Source organism: Haliotis rubra, unplaced genomic scaffold (genome assembly GCF_003918875.1).
Source record: "Haliotis rubra isolate DU_JTF1 unplaced genomic scaffold, ASM391887v1 Scf1014, whole genome shotgun sequence".
Lineage (NCBI taxonomy): Eukaryota > Metazoa > Mollusca > Gastropoda > Lepetellida > Haliotidae > Haliotis > Haliotis rubra.
In genome coordinates, this window is record NW_025764909.1 from 176,299 (window position 1) to 193,908 (window position 17,610).

The window sequence follows — 17,610 nt, forward strand, 5'->3', positions numbered from 1 at the left end:
GCGGGCGTAAAAGTCACAGGACATTGGGTCCTGTAAGTTTCAGATATCCGTCTGACCCATTGAAAATGCACAGGACCCATGGAATAAAATTAAACACACATTTCAGATTTATTATTTCTTATAATTGACATTGAAATTATTAACAAACATAAGATTTATAAACAGCAAACACGTGTCACATGTCACATAAAACAACTTCAGTCAAAGTCATTGTGAAGTATACAGTCAGACACTGGGGCCGGAGGGTTGTAGACTTCTGTCTGACCGTTGGCGAATCTGCCGGATTTGTCAGAGGGTCAGACGCCATTCGTGAACACTGACTCACTCACCAATATTCCATTACTCGTCTGTAAATCGAGTCTGGACCAGACAATCAACATCATGAGCATCAATCTACGCATTTGGGATACGATGACCTGTGTCAACCAAGTCAGCGAACCTGACCACACCTTAGTCACCTCTTACTACAAGTATGGGTTGCTGAAGACCAATTCTAACCCAGATCTTCACGGGTATTGTGTCTAGGGCTTTGGTGCTTTCCCTCACTGAAGTTTAAGAAACGCCTTCTAGGGCAGTGGTGCTGGGGTAGTCTTGTGTTTAAAGCGTCACACCAAAGGCCGGTTTGGATTCTCTACATGGGTACAATGTGTGAAGCCCATTTCTGGTGTGCCCTATTGCTGGAATATTGCTAAAAGTGGTGTAAAACCCAACTCACTGACTCACTCTTCTAGGGCAAGTGACTTTCTTTGAAATGCGCCTGCTCACCAAGCAGTAAATGGGTACCCGGTAGAATGAGATGGTAATGTGAGTTGATCTTCAGTAACCCATGTTTGTCGTAAGAGGCGATTAACGGGATCGGGTGGTCAGGCTCGCTGACTGGGTTGACACATGTCATTGTATCCCAATTGCGTAGATCGATGTTCATCCTATTGATCCCTGGATTGTCTGGTCCAGACTCGATTATTTACGGGCCGCCGCCATATACTAGTAGCTGGTATATTGTGTGCTGCGTAAAACTAAACTCACTCACTCATTCACTCACTCCAAGGAGCTGAGAATGAAAATCACCAATCCATTGACTGGGGTAGTGATAATGAGGCAATGCTTTGAGGATGTCAGTCCAAGTGTGGTGTGGGAATACAGCGCAGTATAAACGTCATCATCAATAATATTATCTAAACACCCAACATATGTTGAGGTATTATCACCAAAAAATGGAGTTGATATTTCCTTTTCAAAATATTTTATTACATTCTATTAATCATAGCGTGAAGCATGTAATTTAGATTTTTGACAAATCTTCTATACTTTTGTTTAAAACAGAAAAAAGGAATATTTTCTTCATGTAACTTTGAGTAGAAACTACAAGCAAAGAGGAAGTGGCATGTTTCAAACTTTTAGTTCAATGTCATTTCCAATGAAAGCAGATTAAATGAAATGAAGCTGAAGTGAAGTGTTGGAATGAAAACCAATACACTTTAAATTCTCCAATGAAAGAAATGAGTAAATAAACTATTCTGAGATAAGCAGGTATCGTGTGTCGTTAATATGACGTAATGTATAGTATTTTATTGTTAAACATTGTTGTAATTGTATCACAATGTCTGTTAGAATTCAGAAGAAGTGCATAACATTGTGTTGAAATGTTAATTAGTTTTGGGGAAAGTATTATAATATACTAGCAGGGAGACTCTATAAGTAGAGTATCCCTGATACTAGTAAGCAGTAATGTGGAAGTGACGATAGTTAAATATTTTGGGGATGATGTTTATTCTGGAATTTTTAGATAATCAACCATGGTCCATTTCAAAGATGTCCGCAAGGTTGTTGGACCCTTTTAATAACCAAAATAGAGATTGTATGAACAATGGTAAGTGTGACGCAAGGCATTAGGTGCAAAAAGGCCGCCAGTTATGCTCCCGGAGTGAGTGTTTCAGTTAATGGACATGGTGGTTAAAACGTCTTCCTCTTAAATCTGACTGTTTCTTGGTGCAACTTTACAGTTGATGCGACCTCAGTGCTGCTGTGTTGAAGGTAGGTACAGTTTCCTCCTGGCTGTGTTTCTGTGAAGGTATGTAAGTCTCATTCCCTGGTAAAGGTGTCAGCTGTACCCCGCTTGTACCGGATACCTTCCACAGTCGCCGGGCAAACGGGAAGAGCAGTTGCGGGTCCAGCGATTGAGGATATCTGCTTGCTGTGGGATAGATGTATACACCTCGTCAAAAGTATCGCACCACACATCTTAAAGTCAAATAAGAAAATATAATTTTCGTTTTTTTAAACTACATCTTCATATTTAATATACTACACCATCTGTGAACATAATATCACAAATACACCCTGTTCCGAGCTGCACGTGCGTGCTTGCGTTGAGCATGCTTGTTCAGGGGGGTCTGTTTAGCGTTACAAGCCCCTGTGCATTGGTGCAAAGGACTTCGATTTAACAATATAGCCGTGTATGGCCTGTTCATGTAAGTTTTATCATAAACGATAGGCACTGGGCGATCCAGGAGTGGTGGTGGGTGGGTGGTTCGACACCCCCTAAGCCCTAACTTTGACTTGGAGTTACCGAGACAATATCTATAAACGCCGGTGTGAATTCCAGATTCGACCTGGATATAGTCCGGGGCTTGCATTACGTCATCCTTTCAGCAGTGAGCGGGTACACTGTGACGTCACTGAAATCTTGTAAAGTGGTGTCAAACACAACTCATTTACTGTGTCTGGACTCACCCGTGATCAGGCTTGTGATTACTCCAACAACCATCGCTACCAAGAAGCCAATGAAGCCGTACCACATGTAGGACACATCATACAGGTGGAAGGGCACGTCAGACAATCTGTGGAACCAAGCAGAAAGTAGAGACTCATCCGAACAAGCAGTTTTGGTATCAATAGAAGAGACTGCACGACAATATTTCGGGTGTATCATGATGGCCTGTCAAAAACGGAGACAGGATCAAAAGCCTCTGACTTTGCCAAGGCTTAAGCAAACAGTAAAACAATGGACAGAATACGTTATTAACTTCGAGAGCCCCAGGTGTCATCACAACTAAATCGCCACAGATGCTGATTGTATACCAGCATTCATATAACAAAGACTTCTTATAATAATAGAAAGGTTTGTGTCGCCTTTTTGATTCCGTGTTTAACAAATTGAATTTTGACAAGACAACGTTGGCAATTAAATACTATACAAGACTAACCTGGAACCACATTGTATACATGGTTAATACTTACGTGTTGGGATGGGATATCTGAATATCATCCTGTGGGAATGTTGTATTGGGAAGTTCAAGGGTTGTGAATGTCATGGTGCTATTCGCTTGATATGATTCCACTGCGCATGCGTCTAGAGGTGCGGGGTGTAAAGGCGCGGTCGCAACTCCATGTTGTTTTTGCAGGACGCTGATTGATACAGTAACCGCCAGAGCTGAAATACCTCCACACAGAGCTCCCTACAAATGAAAATGAAACCCTTTTTAGGATGACAATTCACTTGGTCCCAGCAGCGGTGGGGTAGCTTAGTGGTTAAAACATTCGCTCGCCACGCAGAAGACCTGGGTTCAGTTCCCCACAAAGGCAAACAGTATGAATCCCATTACTGGTGTCAACCGCCGCGAGATAGCTGGAATATTGCAAAAAGCGGTGTAAAATCATACTCACTCACTGGGTCCCCAATCAATATGTCTCTCACGAAAACTCACAAACGAATTCTGGAACTGTCACTTTCCATTCCATTCCATCTTTTATCAAAATCTAACATTAATCAATTACACGAGGAAAAAAACCCAATAACATTTATTACTTGCCAAATATATTAATTTCATGGTCCTCGAACAATATTATTAATGATTTTAGAGATCCATTTAAATTCAATTTCGATTGATTGCACAGCTATGCTTTCCCTTTTGTGTTCAGTGACAGCTGTTTGGCGGATAATGTTGACTGGATATTCTTTGGCGCTGACGTTATAATAAACATGTTTTTGTCAACAATATGTGGAATCTGTTTCAGTTGTCCCATAAAGAACCATCGTCACAGTTTCAGTCATGCTCTAGAGAATCATTTAGAAATCATCTGACCACTTTGTTTGCCTTCGGGAAAACAGCTCCCAGGAAGAACATCCCCAACAAAGGACCACCTGCAGCTCCATCAACAGCCTGTATCATCTGAAACAAGGGACTCAATCTGAAGCTGGTTTGTGTAAATGAAAGGAAGCACACATAATATATGTCAAAATATAACAAATCTGAAGTGGACGTGTAAAACAGTTTAATATCTAGGAAAATGACTCCTCATTATTTAGGTAAGGCATTGTTGGTATTCATGTTCAAACCAATGATCTGAAGTAAATATCACACATACCGGGGCAAATAATGGTGTCTCTAATATTTTCCCGGTATGTGGGTGTGTCTTCTTTAGCGATTTTCAACACCGATTGCCAATTGACGCCATTTACTGCTGATGTGCTTCTTTAGAAAAATACGTGATGACGTCAACCATTGTTCATATGGTCACAAATTGATTAACATATGCCACCCAAACAATAGGAATTCACTGGAGCTTCTCTGTAGGATACCATTTCATGTTTTCTTCAATTTCTGCTTTGAAAAATTAAAGGTCACATGCAACCAAAAAATCAAACATAATTAAAACACAATTATCACTTATTCATGACTTACAATATACATTGCTGATTATGAAAAAACATATAAACAAAATTATAAGCGTAGAATCGCAAATCAAAAGTGCAATATTTTGTACTTGGGTTTACTTCCCAAGAAACGAAGCAGCCGGGATACCGAACCCAGTCAGAGCGGGTAGGTGTGCACTCAAGTGTAACGGCTGGTTCATTTGCAGATGCCCTCACGGCTCATTGTGTGTGTATATATAGAGATGTTGGGTTTTGTAAATACATGCTCATTTTTGATGTATAACATTTTATCACACATAGGGGCAAATAATGGTGTCTCTAATATTTTCCCGGTATGTGGGTGTGTCTTCTTTAGCGATTTTCAACACCGATTGCCAATTGACGCCATTTACTGCTGATGTGCTTCTTTAGAAAAATACGTGATGACGTCAACCATTGTTTATATGGTCACAAATTGATTAACATATGCCACCCAAACAATAGGAATTCACTGGAGCTTCTCTGTAGGATACCATTTCATGTTTTCTTCAATTTCTGCTTTGAAAAATTAAAGGTCACATGCAACCAAAAAATCAAACATAATTAAAACACAATTATCACTTATTCATGACTTACAATATACATTGCTGATTATGAAAAAAACATATAAACAAAATTATAAGCGTAGAATCGCAAATCAAAAGTGCAATATTTTGTACTTGGGTTTACTTCCCAAGAAACGAAGCAGCCGGGATACCGAACCCAGTCAGAGCGGGTGGGTGTGCACTCAAGTGTAACGGCTGGTTCATTTGCAGATGCCCTCACGGCTCATTGTGTGTGTATATATAGAGATGTTGGGTTTTGTAAATACATGCTCATTTTTTGCGTATAACATTTTGCAATCAACAGACATCATAACATGTCATGTGTACAAGTATCACACCTGCCTGTCTGTGTAATTGCATAATGTGACAGAGACCGAACTCGGGCCATAAATCAATGCGTTTGGCGTGTCAATGTTCATGGTGTATTGCCTGATAGGTGTTAAGTTCAAATTGCATGTGGTCAGTGATCGAAGTTGTGTATTGAATATTGTCATGAGCAGACAGGCAGGCAGACACATATAGGTGTCAATAAAACAGACATTGAGTTTTGTCTGTGACAACGACATAGCTATATCACAGTTAGAAATTCTGTCAACGCTAAATAATGACATTGCTTTTAAGTATCGAACTGAGAAAGTGACTCGGTAAGAAGAACGTGTGGTGAAATAGACAAATGAAATTATATAAACAGTTAAATCGGTAATCTACTGTCATAACATATAAAAAGCTCGCGCCTGTGAAATATCAACAAAACATTAGAAAAATAGCTCACACCAAAGCCTTCACCGAGTATTCATCGGACAACCCGCTTTCTAGCTGCGCAAACCTATTTCACTGCGCATGTGCTATGAGCACAGCCAGGCGCAGCGCAACCCAGCCGTTGAAACTACATTTCCCCCAAGCGCTGGGGGAAAATTAGTGAATCGTTGGAACTCCGATTTCGCGCGGTTTTTTTCATCGCATTATTTTTCAACTGTATAAGTTGAATTTGCATTTTGATGATTTGTTTCGGTAAGTCCATACCGATAGGTTTCAGAATCTGCAAAGTTGCGTTTTACGTTGCATGTGACCTTTAACGATTGTCTTAAAATGCCAACGAATGAATGCGGTAAATCCCCCATGAAAGGTTGGGGTTAACACTATTCGTTCACTGTTCACACATAATCCATAATTCTTCGTAGCTCATCAGTTAAATGATGTAAGTGTAATGTGTTGATTCCCAAGGTGAAACCAAAAGGTTAACCGGGAGTCCGTAAAGAAAAAAACATGAGAAAACAACACACAACAAAGAAATGTGATGTAGGTAACAATTGTATTGTAAGGTATTCGACTAGGTCCACAAGTCAATACAAATCCATTTAAAGGCATCAACCTGACAGTACAAAATAGCGTGTCAGTGCAAGTTGAAGTACAGTATCCATAGCTTATGGCTATGCCCAGTGCTCACTGCTGGTATAGTCTGTTTGGGTCAAAGTGATACCGATGAATCACGATCTAACATCAAATCGGTTCATGATCAAACATTCATTTCAACGCAGAATGTAATGAAAACATCAAACCAACTCTGGAAAAAAGTTTCATAACGTTTGTCTCCAAAATAAAAAAGTTACTGAGCAAACTATAACCATTTTGTTTTGATTTTCCGTGTGAAGTTTTACGAGGGTAAAGTAACAGTAAACTGTTGCAGGAACACCCTCAAGGGCGGAAAGCAAGGCCAGCTTAGGATGTCAACATTTAGGGGTTGTATCAAAACTCTTCCGGACTGAAATCTGAGGAAATTCCCTTGGACACGCCAGGAAGCTATGATCTCAGAAAACCTGATTCAAATAAGTGAAATTAAACACGGAAGGCAGGAAGATAACCTGTGATTAAACTCAACAATTTGTCTTCATGCTGATTTGCACCAACCTGTGTGACGGGCCCCTGGAGTGATCGAATCAGATACGCCAGTCCTATAGCCAGCAGACCGTAGAAACACACTGAAACATTCACAACACCGTGTAACAGTCTGGCTCTGAATTTCCCAAACAAATTTCAAAACACACGTCACTACGCAAATAGGAGGGAAAATGGGTTTACATTCACATAACTCATAGCTGTGAAGACACATAACTCATAGCTGTGAAGACGAGGGATTGCATTGCTTCATACTCGTCATTTTATTGTATGTGGCGACTGGAATTTCATGACAAAATGTCCCCAAACTCAAACCATAAATGCTACCTCTACTGTGAGTTATCTGACAAGCCTGCTGAGTTGTTTCTACAGTTGCTCTACTGGCGAAATTGTAGGCGAGTAGGCCATTTCGTCCTTGTTCTGTCTCAAGCAACTGGATCGGGTCAGGCATTGTAGCCCTGAGATGTCTGCCTTGGCTTCTCCATCAGACACAGGAAAATGTTCCTGGATTTTCAATTCTGTAACGACCGGCATGTATATCTATCATTTGAAAGTCCGAAGAATTAGTGAAAATTCTCCCCGTACTATAGTACTACGACGGCCAAACTAATTTAGTTTCCGTACGTTAACATCTCCACACCAAGACGTCTGTACCCTAGGATCCGAGTATTCATGTTTAAGGGCAATCCCTTGACTTTGTAATAACGGTGATGCCTTGGCGAAGACTCTGCTGCGTCTCACCAAAGTGTCTTGGTTCTTTTCGTTGGTTTGCTTACTTTGTTCTGGTTCTCAACACTTCATAAATGCTCTGCATTGACTCGGTACTGTTTCTTCTCCTCCACAATTCAGAGGTAGCCAGATAGTAGTCTCCCCTCCTTGTGTCCTGAGCACGTCAATACTGGTCACGAGGGTCTGGATTAGCTGGAAACTATGTTGCAGTCTGGGGATCACAGACATGTGTGTTCTCATGTCCACTTTCCATCTTACAGCTCAAACCTTTCCTCGAGACTCGCCAATGAAGCATAATAAGAAACTGTCTGTGGATTCATCACCGGTACACCTTGTGAAGGTGATCCTGAACCTGCCCATGCGCGGACATTAATCGTTCAGGAACACAACCCTGATCTGTTAATATAACTGTGAATCAATACCATCAAAGGTTGCTAACAGCACTATCGGATCCTTATTATAAAGTAACTATTAATCAACGTAACATACTGAACAGTACATTACATACTTTGTTATGACAATCAAATGTCAGCGTTCTCCACATATATAAGGGACCGTTCATAATTTAAGGCTAGAGTGAGTGAGTTAAAATTTATCGTCACATCGGCAATATTTCAGCCATATCGATCGTGACGAGAGAACCTTATAAAGCCTTTAAAAAAGTATGAAATATATTTAAAAGTTATAAAATCCTGTCACCCAAGGTCCTTACAACAACCAGTACATCACAGTTTATTTAAAGCTAGTGAGGGGGCATATAAAATAGTACACTGTTAAGTGACAAGACAATGTAAAGTGGGCTATAGATCGCCAGCAAATTCATGGCTGGGGGGGGGTGGGGTGTGTGTGTGTGTGTGTGTGTGTGTGTGTGTTTGATGGTGATGAATTTAGCGTCGGGGTGGGGGTGTTGTACATGCCACTCCATAAAAATCATCATCACACCTCCAAGACATAAACAATGAACGGTCCCTATGGTCGACGTGTCTCTGTCATATTAGCAGTGCATAAGTTAGTACTGCCACAATCCAACGCCCACAAAACAATATACTTATGGAAAGGCTAGTCAGTCCTTCACCTGAGTGAATTCCGAAAACGTACGGCATAAGTCAAAATAGGGAATTGCATCAGACATAATATTGAAATCTTGGTTAAAGTGGATGCTCGATTATACATTCAAGGGTGTAAACGTTAACAGTGAAGGCTGGAGCGTTTGGACTTGTGGTCGACGCGAAGTGAAAGTTGACAGTTGGAAAGGGATAATTTAAGAAGATATATAGATTATACTACCTGCCACTTTGGCAACAATGGTGGATGTCCTCTCTGAAGCTCGGCGCAGGGGGACTGCCAGAACGTCCTCCACTGTGTTGGCGGCCAAAGCATTGATTCCCGAGGACAGAGAACTGCACATATCATACAGGTAAGTGCACATGTCATACAGGTAAGTGCACATATCATACAGATAAGTGCACATATCATACAGGTAAGTGCACATGTCATACAGGTAAGTGCACATATCATACAGGTTAGTGCACATATCATACAGGTAAGTGCACATGTCATACAGATAAGTGCACATATCATACAGGTAAGTGCACATATCATACAGGTAAGTGCACATATCATACAGGTAAGTGCACATATCATACAGGGTAGCATATCATACAGGTAATGCACATGTCATACAGGTAAGTGCATCATATAAGTGCACAGGTCATAGTGCACATATCATACAGGTAAGTGCACATATCATAAGTGCACAAGTCATACAGGTAAGTGCACATATCATACAGGTTAGTGCACATATCATACAGGTAAGTGCACATGTCATACAGATAAGTGCACAAGTCATACAGGTAAGTGCACATATCATACAGGTAAGTGCACATATCATACAGATAAGTGCACATATCATACAGGTAAGTGCACATATCATACAGGTAAGTGCACATATCATACAGATAAGTGCACATATCATACAGGTAAGTGCACATGAAAACAGAAACATTCGTCATTAATTATAATATCATATGTTATATGTGGGATTACACTTTCTTAGTAAAGCACACATGGGTTGGGTCTAAATGGCATTGTGTAATCACAATTATAACATGTTTGCCATTTTCAACAACATATGCATGCATAATATCACTGGTATGTTTTTATGTCTAAAAGTTTTCAAAACGCAGTTTAATATATCATATGAAGTACAGCACCACCTTTACATGAGAGTGAGTATTCTCACACGAGGATGTGAGGCGGTTACGTTCCACATTCCGAATGAAGACACTTACATAATGAAAATATATAATATCCTTCTCCTCTCAAACTAATCTAGTCGTCGATAGTGACTTGATTGTGAGACGTGAGTATGAGTGTAGGTTGTAAACTCCGTGGTAATGCACCAGACAATCTGTAGGCTGCCACTGACGTCATCGTCTGATTCTGTACGATGACCTTACCTGAGCGCTCCGCTGAAGAGGGCAGACATGTAGAGGCCTGCCAGGCCAGGGTATGTGCTGAGGACGTCCAACACAAAGAACGGCATCATCTATACAACGACGTCATCGACTTACTATACACTGTTACTGGATGACGTTTTTAAAGAATAAATTATAGGCAATTTCATGTAAGAATATAGATATACATCCATATGATCGTCGTAAGTATGAGTTGTAAGTACGGGGCACTCAGCAATATTCCCGCTTTATGACGGCGGTCTGTAAATAATCGAGTCTGGATCAGACAATCCAGTGGTCAACAGCATGAGAATCGATCTGCGCAAATGAGAACCGATGACATGTGTCAACCAAGTCAGCGAGTTTGACCACCCGATCCCGTTAGTCGCTTCTTACGACAAGCATGGGTTACTGAAGAATTCTAACCCGGATTCTAACCCGGATCTTCACGGGTGATCGTCGTAAGAAATGCATACACTGATCCATCGGGTGTTGAACGTTAATGATGTTCATGACATCAATCACTGGTGAATTAGTTGAATATTTACTGAACGCCGATGTATAGCTTGAATATTTACTGAACGCCGTCGTATAGCTTGAATATTTACTGAACGCCGTCGTATAGCTTGAATATTTACTGAACGCCGTCGTATAGCTTGAATATTTACTGAACGCCGTCGTATAGCTTGAATATTTACTGAACGCCGTCGTATAGCTTGAATATTTACTGAACGCCGTCGTATAGCTTAAATATTGCTCAGGGTGGTGTACCACAACACATGGATTCTCTGATGTTTTAGTAGATGATCACTCTGTGGATTCAGGCAAAACAGAAGTAATACATGAGAAAATCAAATTCAGAACAAATACACAACTCGATAGCGGTATGCTTATAAAATATAATCTGACATTTAGTGAAAAGAGGGGTGTTAGACTAGTGGATACAGATGTTGCTTGGAGAAGTCAATGAGACGAGTTCAATTTCCCACATGGATTCATCAAGTACATTCTACATTCTTGTATGTCATTTCCGATAAATGTGCCATTAAATATTGCTAAAGGTGTCGTATATTCTCATATTCTCACTGGGCAGGGTGTACCTGGTTCCTGTTGGTGATGTGTCCCGCCTCATACGGATCACACTTGGTGGTGAAGTAGTAGGCGACAAGGAACAGTCCTGTGATCACCAGCAGGACACCGTACAGCAGGAGCATGGGGATGTTCAGTAGGAAGGCTCTGTAATGTCAGTCAGTCAGCGTTAAGATTTAACTTCAACCGGCAATATGTCAGCCATATCCCATAAGAGTGAGTGAGTGAGTCAAACGTTAGTGTCACACCGGCAGTATTTCAGCCATAACGTGACTATATGAGTGTTGTATATCAAAAATAAACTGAGGCAATATAAATATCTGTCAACGAAGGAAAGTAAAATATATACTATTATATCACAGATGTAAACTTAAAACTACTGACTGACTGAGTTTGGTTTTACGCCGCTTTTAGCAATATTCCAGCAACATCACCAGAAATGGGCTTCACACATTGTACCCATGTGGGGATTCGAACCCGGGTCTTCGGCGTGACGACCCAACGCTTTAACCACTAGGCTACCCCACCGCCCCTAAACTTAAAACTACCATGTAATCATATTTTTTTTTATTTCTACAGAACAATACAATATAAAACCTTGTAAATATTACCTTGTAAATTCCTTCCACAAATCCCTGTTGTCAATGTTTTTTATATTGTAAATATGACATATGTAACTTCTGGGAGAGGGCGTTCCTAAGCTGGATAACTTGTGCCCAATTCATTTCATTTACGAATAAAATATATTTAAAACAATATAAAAATGGGCTTTAGATCGCCAACAAGTGAAGGTAGATCACCATACTAGGGACCATGGGGACCTACAGTACTTTGGCTACCTGCTACCTAGCTCGGTTTACACCATCCCTTCAGCAACTGGCAACATTGAAGAATTGTAGCCAAAATTGATATGGACTTACAGTACCTCATCAGAGGGAAAATAATATCGTAAGATAAAGTTACACATTGAAAACAAATATATAATAACTAGACCAATACAGATTTACATTTAAACTAGTTTGAAAGCTATTTAACAACACAGCATAGAAACATGTTGTAGATCCCCAGTAACCGCCCTCCACCATACCGGAACATTGTGACCTATGACCCTCCTTCTAAATGCATGGTTCACCAGCAGGATCTATACCATCCAATCGGAGACTAGCGATTGTAGTCATCAATTTACATTTCTTAACATACATTAAAACTATTTTTGGAAATGATGCTTTAAAGAATGATCTCACAATAATCTCATAGAAAAAAACAATTTTACAGAAATTCAACCCTCACTGACGGTAAAGCCACAAACAATCTAATTAAATTCGTATAAACTATATCGAAATTTAATAATCAGTTTAGTTTGAATTAAATAATGATTAAATAAGAACTTATATAACTGAAAAGATTCTTGTTGTATGAAAACCTGCCTAGTATTTATCCCTTGGGATGGACACATTTACACATACCAGAAGACATCCCGATGGTGCTCTGTGAACGTTTGTAGCATTAGTGAGGTGTGGTTAGGTGAAATTGGGTTTAACGTCGTACTTGAGAATATTTCGCTCATATGACGACGTGCATGCGTGTGTATGTGTATGTGCGGCTACGTGTACTAGCCAAGACTTAAGCTGGTTTTATAGTGCTAGCCCACTGAGATACCATGCCACAGTGAAGCATGAATACCCCACTCAGACACATTATACAGACTCCGAGCCGACCAGTCCTTGTTGTACCCATTAATACCGAGCGCCAGGCAGGGACCAACAAGTACCATATTTTAACGTCTTTTGGTATGACGCGGTCGGGGATCGAACCCTCGACCTTCCATTCTCCGGGTTATAGCATTAGTATACCATTAGTAAAAGGCTAGGTAAAGAACGACATGTATCAAAAACGTGGACATTTTAAGTTGGATGGCTTTCTACGGGCCGACTTCGGCTAGAACGTATCCATTATTGTGTTAGACTATGCTTCATGGTTTAGTGTCCGCTTGTTGAGCCTTAACATCTTTATCTTTACTTACATCGAAGCTCCTTTCATTGACCGAATGGCGCACATTCTCTGCATGGTTGACTGGATGAACATGTTGACATACCAGTTGAAGAAACCTCCCAGACATATTCCCCAAACACTGTGACGAACACGGGGGTCGGGGCTTAACCTACAGAAACATTGTAATAATTCACAGAAGAGGATTATTTCTCCTTGACAAAAACATTCTTTTGATTACAGCTGTATTAGAGCTGTATGATGTTGTTTGTAAACAAATAGGGTCTGAACCAGACAATCCAGTGATTCTCACCATGCGATACGATGACAGAACATGTGTTTATGAATCAGTATTCAAGTATAAGACAAAATATTATGGATGTCACCTTCTTCTTCATTCTATAGGTCATTCACCTGACGAAAGGGCAAGGAATACCTCAGAAACGTTGTGTCAGGTGAATCACCTGACGAAAGGGCAAGGAATAGCCCAGAAAACGTTGTGTCAGGTGAATCACCTGACGAATGGGCAAGGAATAGCTCAGAAACGTTGTGTCAGGTGAATCACCTGACGAAAGGGCAAGGAATAGTTCAAAACGTTGTCTATAGAAAAAGAAGAAGTTGACATCCATAATATTTTGTCTTATACTTGAATACCAACTTCTATATGCCTCTCAAGTACCTCACTATGAAATAGTGATGATACCAGGTGTTCGCGAAAAGGTGAGATAATAATCAGCGGAAACAAACGTTTCAAGACAAATTAATTACCCACTCGTTAAACTGTATTCGTTCCTCGTGGAGGTTGATTTCCCATACTTCCTGAAGAGTCCCGATCCTGCCCATGCTCTGTTAAAAAGAAGATAACATAGTAATGCTATTTAATCCCAAAGCAGATTTGACCAACGTTAAATGTAGTTCCCAATATTATCAACAATTTGAAAGTGATCGTCATTAACACTATTTGAAAGCGGGTAGACGTGAACACGATCTCACCAGCACTATCACCAGCACCATGCCCCCAAACATGAACACAGACTGCACTACATCCGTCCACACCACGCTCTTTATGCCACCCTGAAATAGATGAGAGGAAACTGAAACCTGGTCTATGTATACATTAGCCAGAGAGGGGTAAATCTGCTCTATGTATAGGTAAGTCTGCTCTATGTATACATTAGCCAGAGAGGGGGTAAGTCTGCTCTATGTATACATTAGCCAGAGACGGGGTAAGTCTGCTCTATGTATACATTAGCCAGAGAGGGGGTAAGTCTGCTCTATGTATACATTAGCCAGAGACGGGGTAAGTCTGCTCTATGTATACATTAGCCAGAGACGGGGTAAGTCTGCTCTATGTATACATTAGCCAGAGACGGGGTAAGTCTGCTCTATGTATACATTAGCCAGAGACAAGGTAAGTCTGCTCCATGTATACATAGAGAGGTGTAGCCAGAGGGGGTAAGTCTGCTCTATGTATACATTAGCCAGAGAGGGGTAAGTCTGCTCTATGTATATACATTAGCCAGAGACGGGGTAAGTCTGCTCTATGTATACATTAGCCAGAGAGGGGGTAAGTCTGCTCTATGTATACATTAGCCAGAGAGGGGGTAAGTCTGCTCTATGTATACATTAGCCAGAGAGGGGGTAAGTCTGCTCTATGTATACATTAGCCAGAGACGGGGTAAGTCTGCTCTATGTATACATTAGCCAGAGACGGGGTAAGTCTGCTCTATGTATACATTAGCCAGAGAGGGGGTAAGTCTGCTCTATGTATACATTAGCCAGAGACGGGGTAAGTCTGCTCTATGTATACATTAGCCAGAGAGGGGGTAAGTCTGCTCTATGTATACATTAGCCAGAGACGGGGTAAGTCTGCTCTATGTATACATTAGCCAGAGACGGGGTAAGTCTGCTCTATGTATATGTACAGCCAGAGACAGAGGTAAGTCTGCTCTATGTATACATTAGCCAGAGAGGGGGTAAGTCTGCTCTATGTATACATTAGCCAGAGACGGGGTAAGTCTGCTCTATGTATACATTAGCCAGAGACGGGGTAAGTCTGCTCTATGTATTATGTAGTTAGAGGGGTGTTAAACCTGCTCCATGTATAGATTAGTAAGTAATCAACTCTGCTCCATATAAAAGTGCGCGCGCATTAAAGTGCGCGCCCATTTCATTAAGCGTGTCATTGAGGCGCATGCTATTTGAATCATGTTATCACGACCATTTTGTAGTGCATACGTTGAATAATGCAATCAAAGCGAATAAAAAGAATACGTTATCAAACTCTCCAGCAGCAATAGCCGCATCCTTATGTATGTTTGTATCCTCTGAAAAAGACGGTCACCAGTCCTAAATAACAAGATATATTTGCATTCATGGAGAAATACGGAAATTGGAGACACAAGAAAAAATACCCTTATTTGAACTCTTTGCCTGAAAGTATGAAAGATAAATTGCATTCAAACTCATGAAATTCGAGGCATTGTTCAGGAGATACGAATGTTCACCATATACCACACGAGATTATTCTCTTGAAACCAACTCTCTTCTCATTTGAGCAAACACGAAATGTAACGCTAGCACCATTGGTTCCCGAAGAAATTCATCTGAATTGAGAACATGTCGGCCTGTCGCATCCTTACCTCAGAAAACAATGAAATAGTTTCTTTTGTATATTTTAAAACTCTTTCACGACATTTACATTATCTATGCATAAATATAACTGAACAAAACAATTCATGCTGGGAATGTCCAATAATATATTGCTGAGTCAGGAAAATATAGCACCATCATTTTTCCAAATATTAACCAGCAACCTTAATAAACAAGGAAGTATTGTACTCACAATGGACGTGTAGACAGTTCCCACAAGTCCGACAATCACGATGGACATCCAGAGTGGGATACCTGCACCTTGAGAAGAATGAGCAAAACGGCCACACTGTGTTGTGACGACAGGCAGGAGCAGCTTGGTATCGACTGTCGTATTGTCGTAATTTTCACAGCTGATTTTTCCTTTGTTTTTAGATATAGGTAAGGTTTACTATTCTTTTGCCCTGAATTGCCAAACAATGTGGCAACGAGACATTGCGACAAACAAAATGTCAGATTATCGCGCGTTGTTTAATTTTGACACTTTTACTTGTTGTTAAAAGTGTGAACACGCTATAAGGTCCCTTTAAGGATTCCGTACAAGTGATTATTCAATGCCCCACAAACCTCACTATCATGTTAACCAGATTCCCTGTACTCCCGCACTAAGTCTGTTCAAGCATTGAAGTACTGATGTCATCAAGGTGAACATTAACAACTACATTTCCTTTACGAGCTGCCCTGTTAGCAGCTGCTTCAGGTACTTACATGTTTGGAGAGCCAGAGCCGGTGAGAATAACGCCACAGCCATGTATATCACCTAGATAATAGATTTATAGGATTAGAATATACCACAAAGTAGAACTCGACAAATCACTCAGAGCTTTGGATACAAAACAGTGTGGTACACATGTCCCAATGCCTGCGTTTGTAGTGAAAGAACAGATGAGAGGGGCATATCTGTTTAGACAAGAGCTTCGGTCTAGAAGATACGAGCATAGCGTTTGAATCCGTAAGTCTGTAAGTTTTGGTAGCGGAGAATAAGTATTCATGGGAAAAAAGAATATAAAACATTGATGGATTATGGATGATCAAAGTCAAGCTAAAATAGGTGAACCTTAAAATTGCATTAAACATCAAAACTCTGGCGATAAAAGATTACTTTGAAAACTTGATTAGTGCTAGAACTGGTGTCCACGTGTACAATTCTGATCTGGATAAATCCACTTTAAACGTGACAACTGTTTTAGAGTCCTACCGTTTGTAACATTCCAAAGAATGTTCCCATCATGCGCACTGCAGTTGAATCGAATCTTCTTCCAAGGTACTTGTTAAAACAGAAAATGTAGTCGTGTGATCATATAGAGCTCTTGCAAAAATATTAAACGTCCCGGATCAAGAAGATTCGACACAGATTTGGCATATGTCAAAGGATATTTCTCTCAAGAATAATAAAACATTGGTATCCAACATACGTACATATATCACAGTGCATGAATGAGATGTATGAGTGAGTGAGTTTAGTTTTACGCCGCTTCTAGCAATTTTCCAGCAATATTACGACGGGTGACACCAGAAATGGGCTTCACTCATGGTATCCATGTAGGGAACCGAACAT

At 40.4% G+C, this 17,610-nt stretch overlaps 1 protein-coding gene across 1 annotated transcript; it reads right to left on the bottom strand.

The window, feature by feature from the left end:
• Window positions 1–1,718: 1,718 nt before the first annotated feature.
• Window positions 1,719–17,407, bottom strand: LOC124269481 (sodium-coupled monocarboxylate transporter 1-like). The gene is made up of 14 exons (XM_046704498.1): window positions 17,251–17,407; window positions 16,761–16,812; window positions 16,246–16,313; window positions 14,394–14,474; window positions 14,173–14,246; window positions 13,435–13,572; window positions 11,423–11,558; window positions 10,326–10,414; window positions 9,154–9,266; window positions 7,150–7,220; window positions 4,086–4,172; window positions 3,241–3,458; window positions 2,734–2,840; window positions 1,719–2,194 (listed from the first exon to the last, which is right to left on the bottom strand). Exons 1-14 carry the CDS (start codon window positions 17,281–17,283, stop codon window positions 1,998–2,000), a joined length of 1,464 nt encoding a protein of 487 aa, XP_046560454.1. The 5' UTR covers window positions 17,284–17,407; the 3' UTR covers window positions 1,719–1,997.
• Window positions 17,408–17,610: the final 203 nt, after the last annotated feature.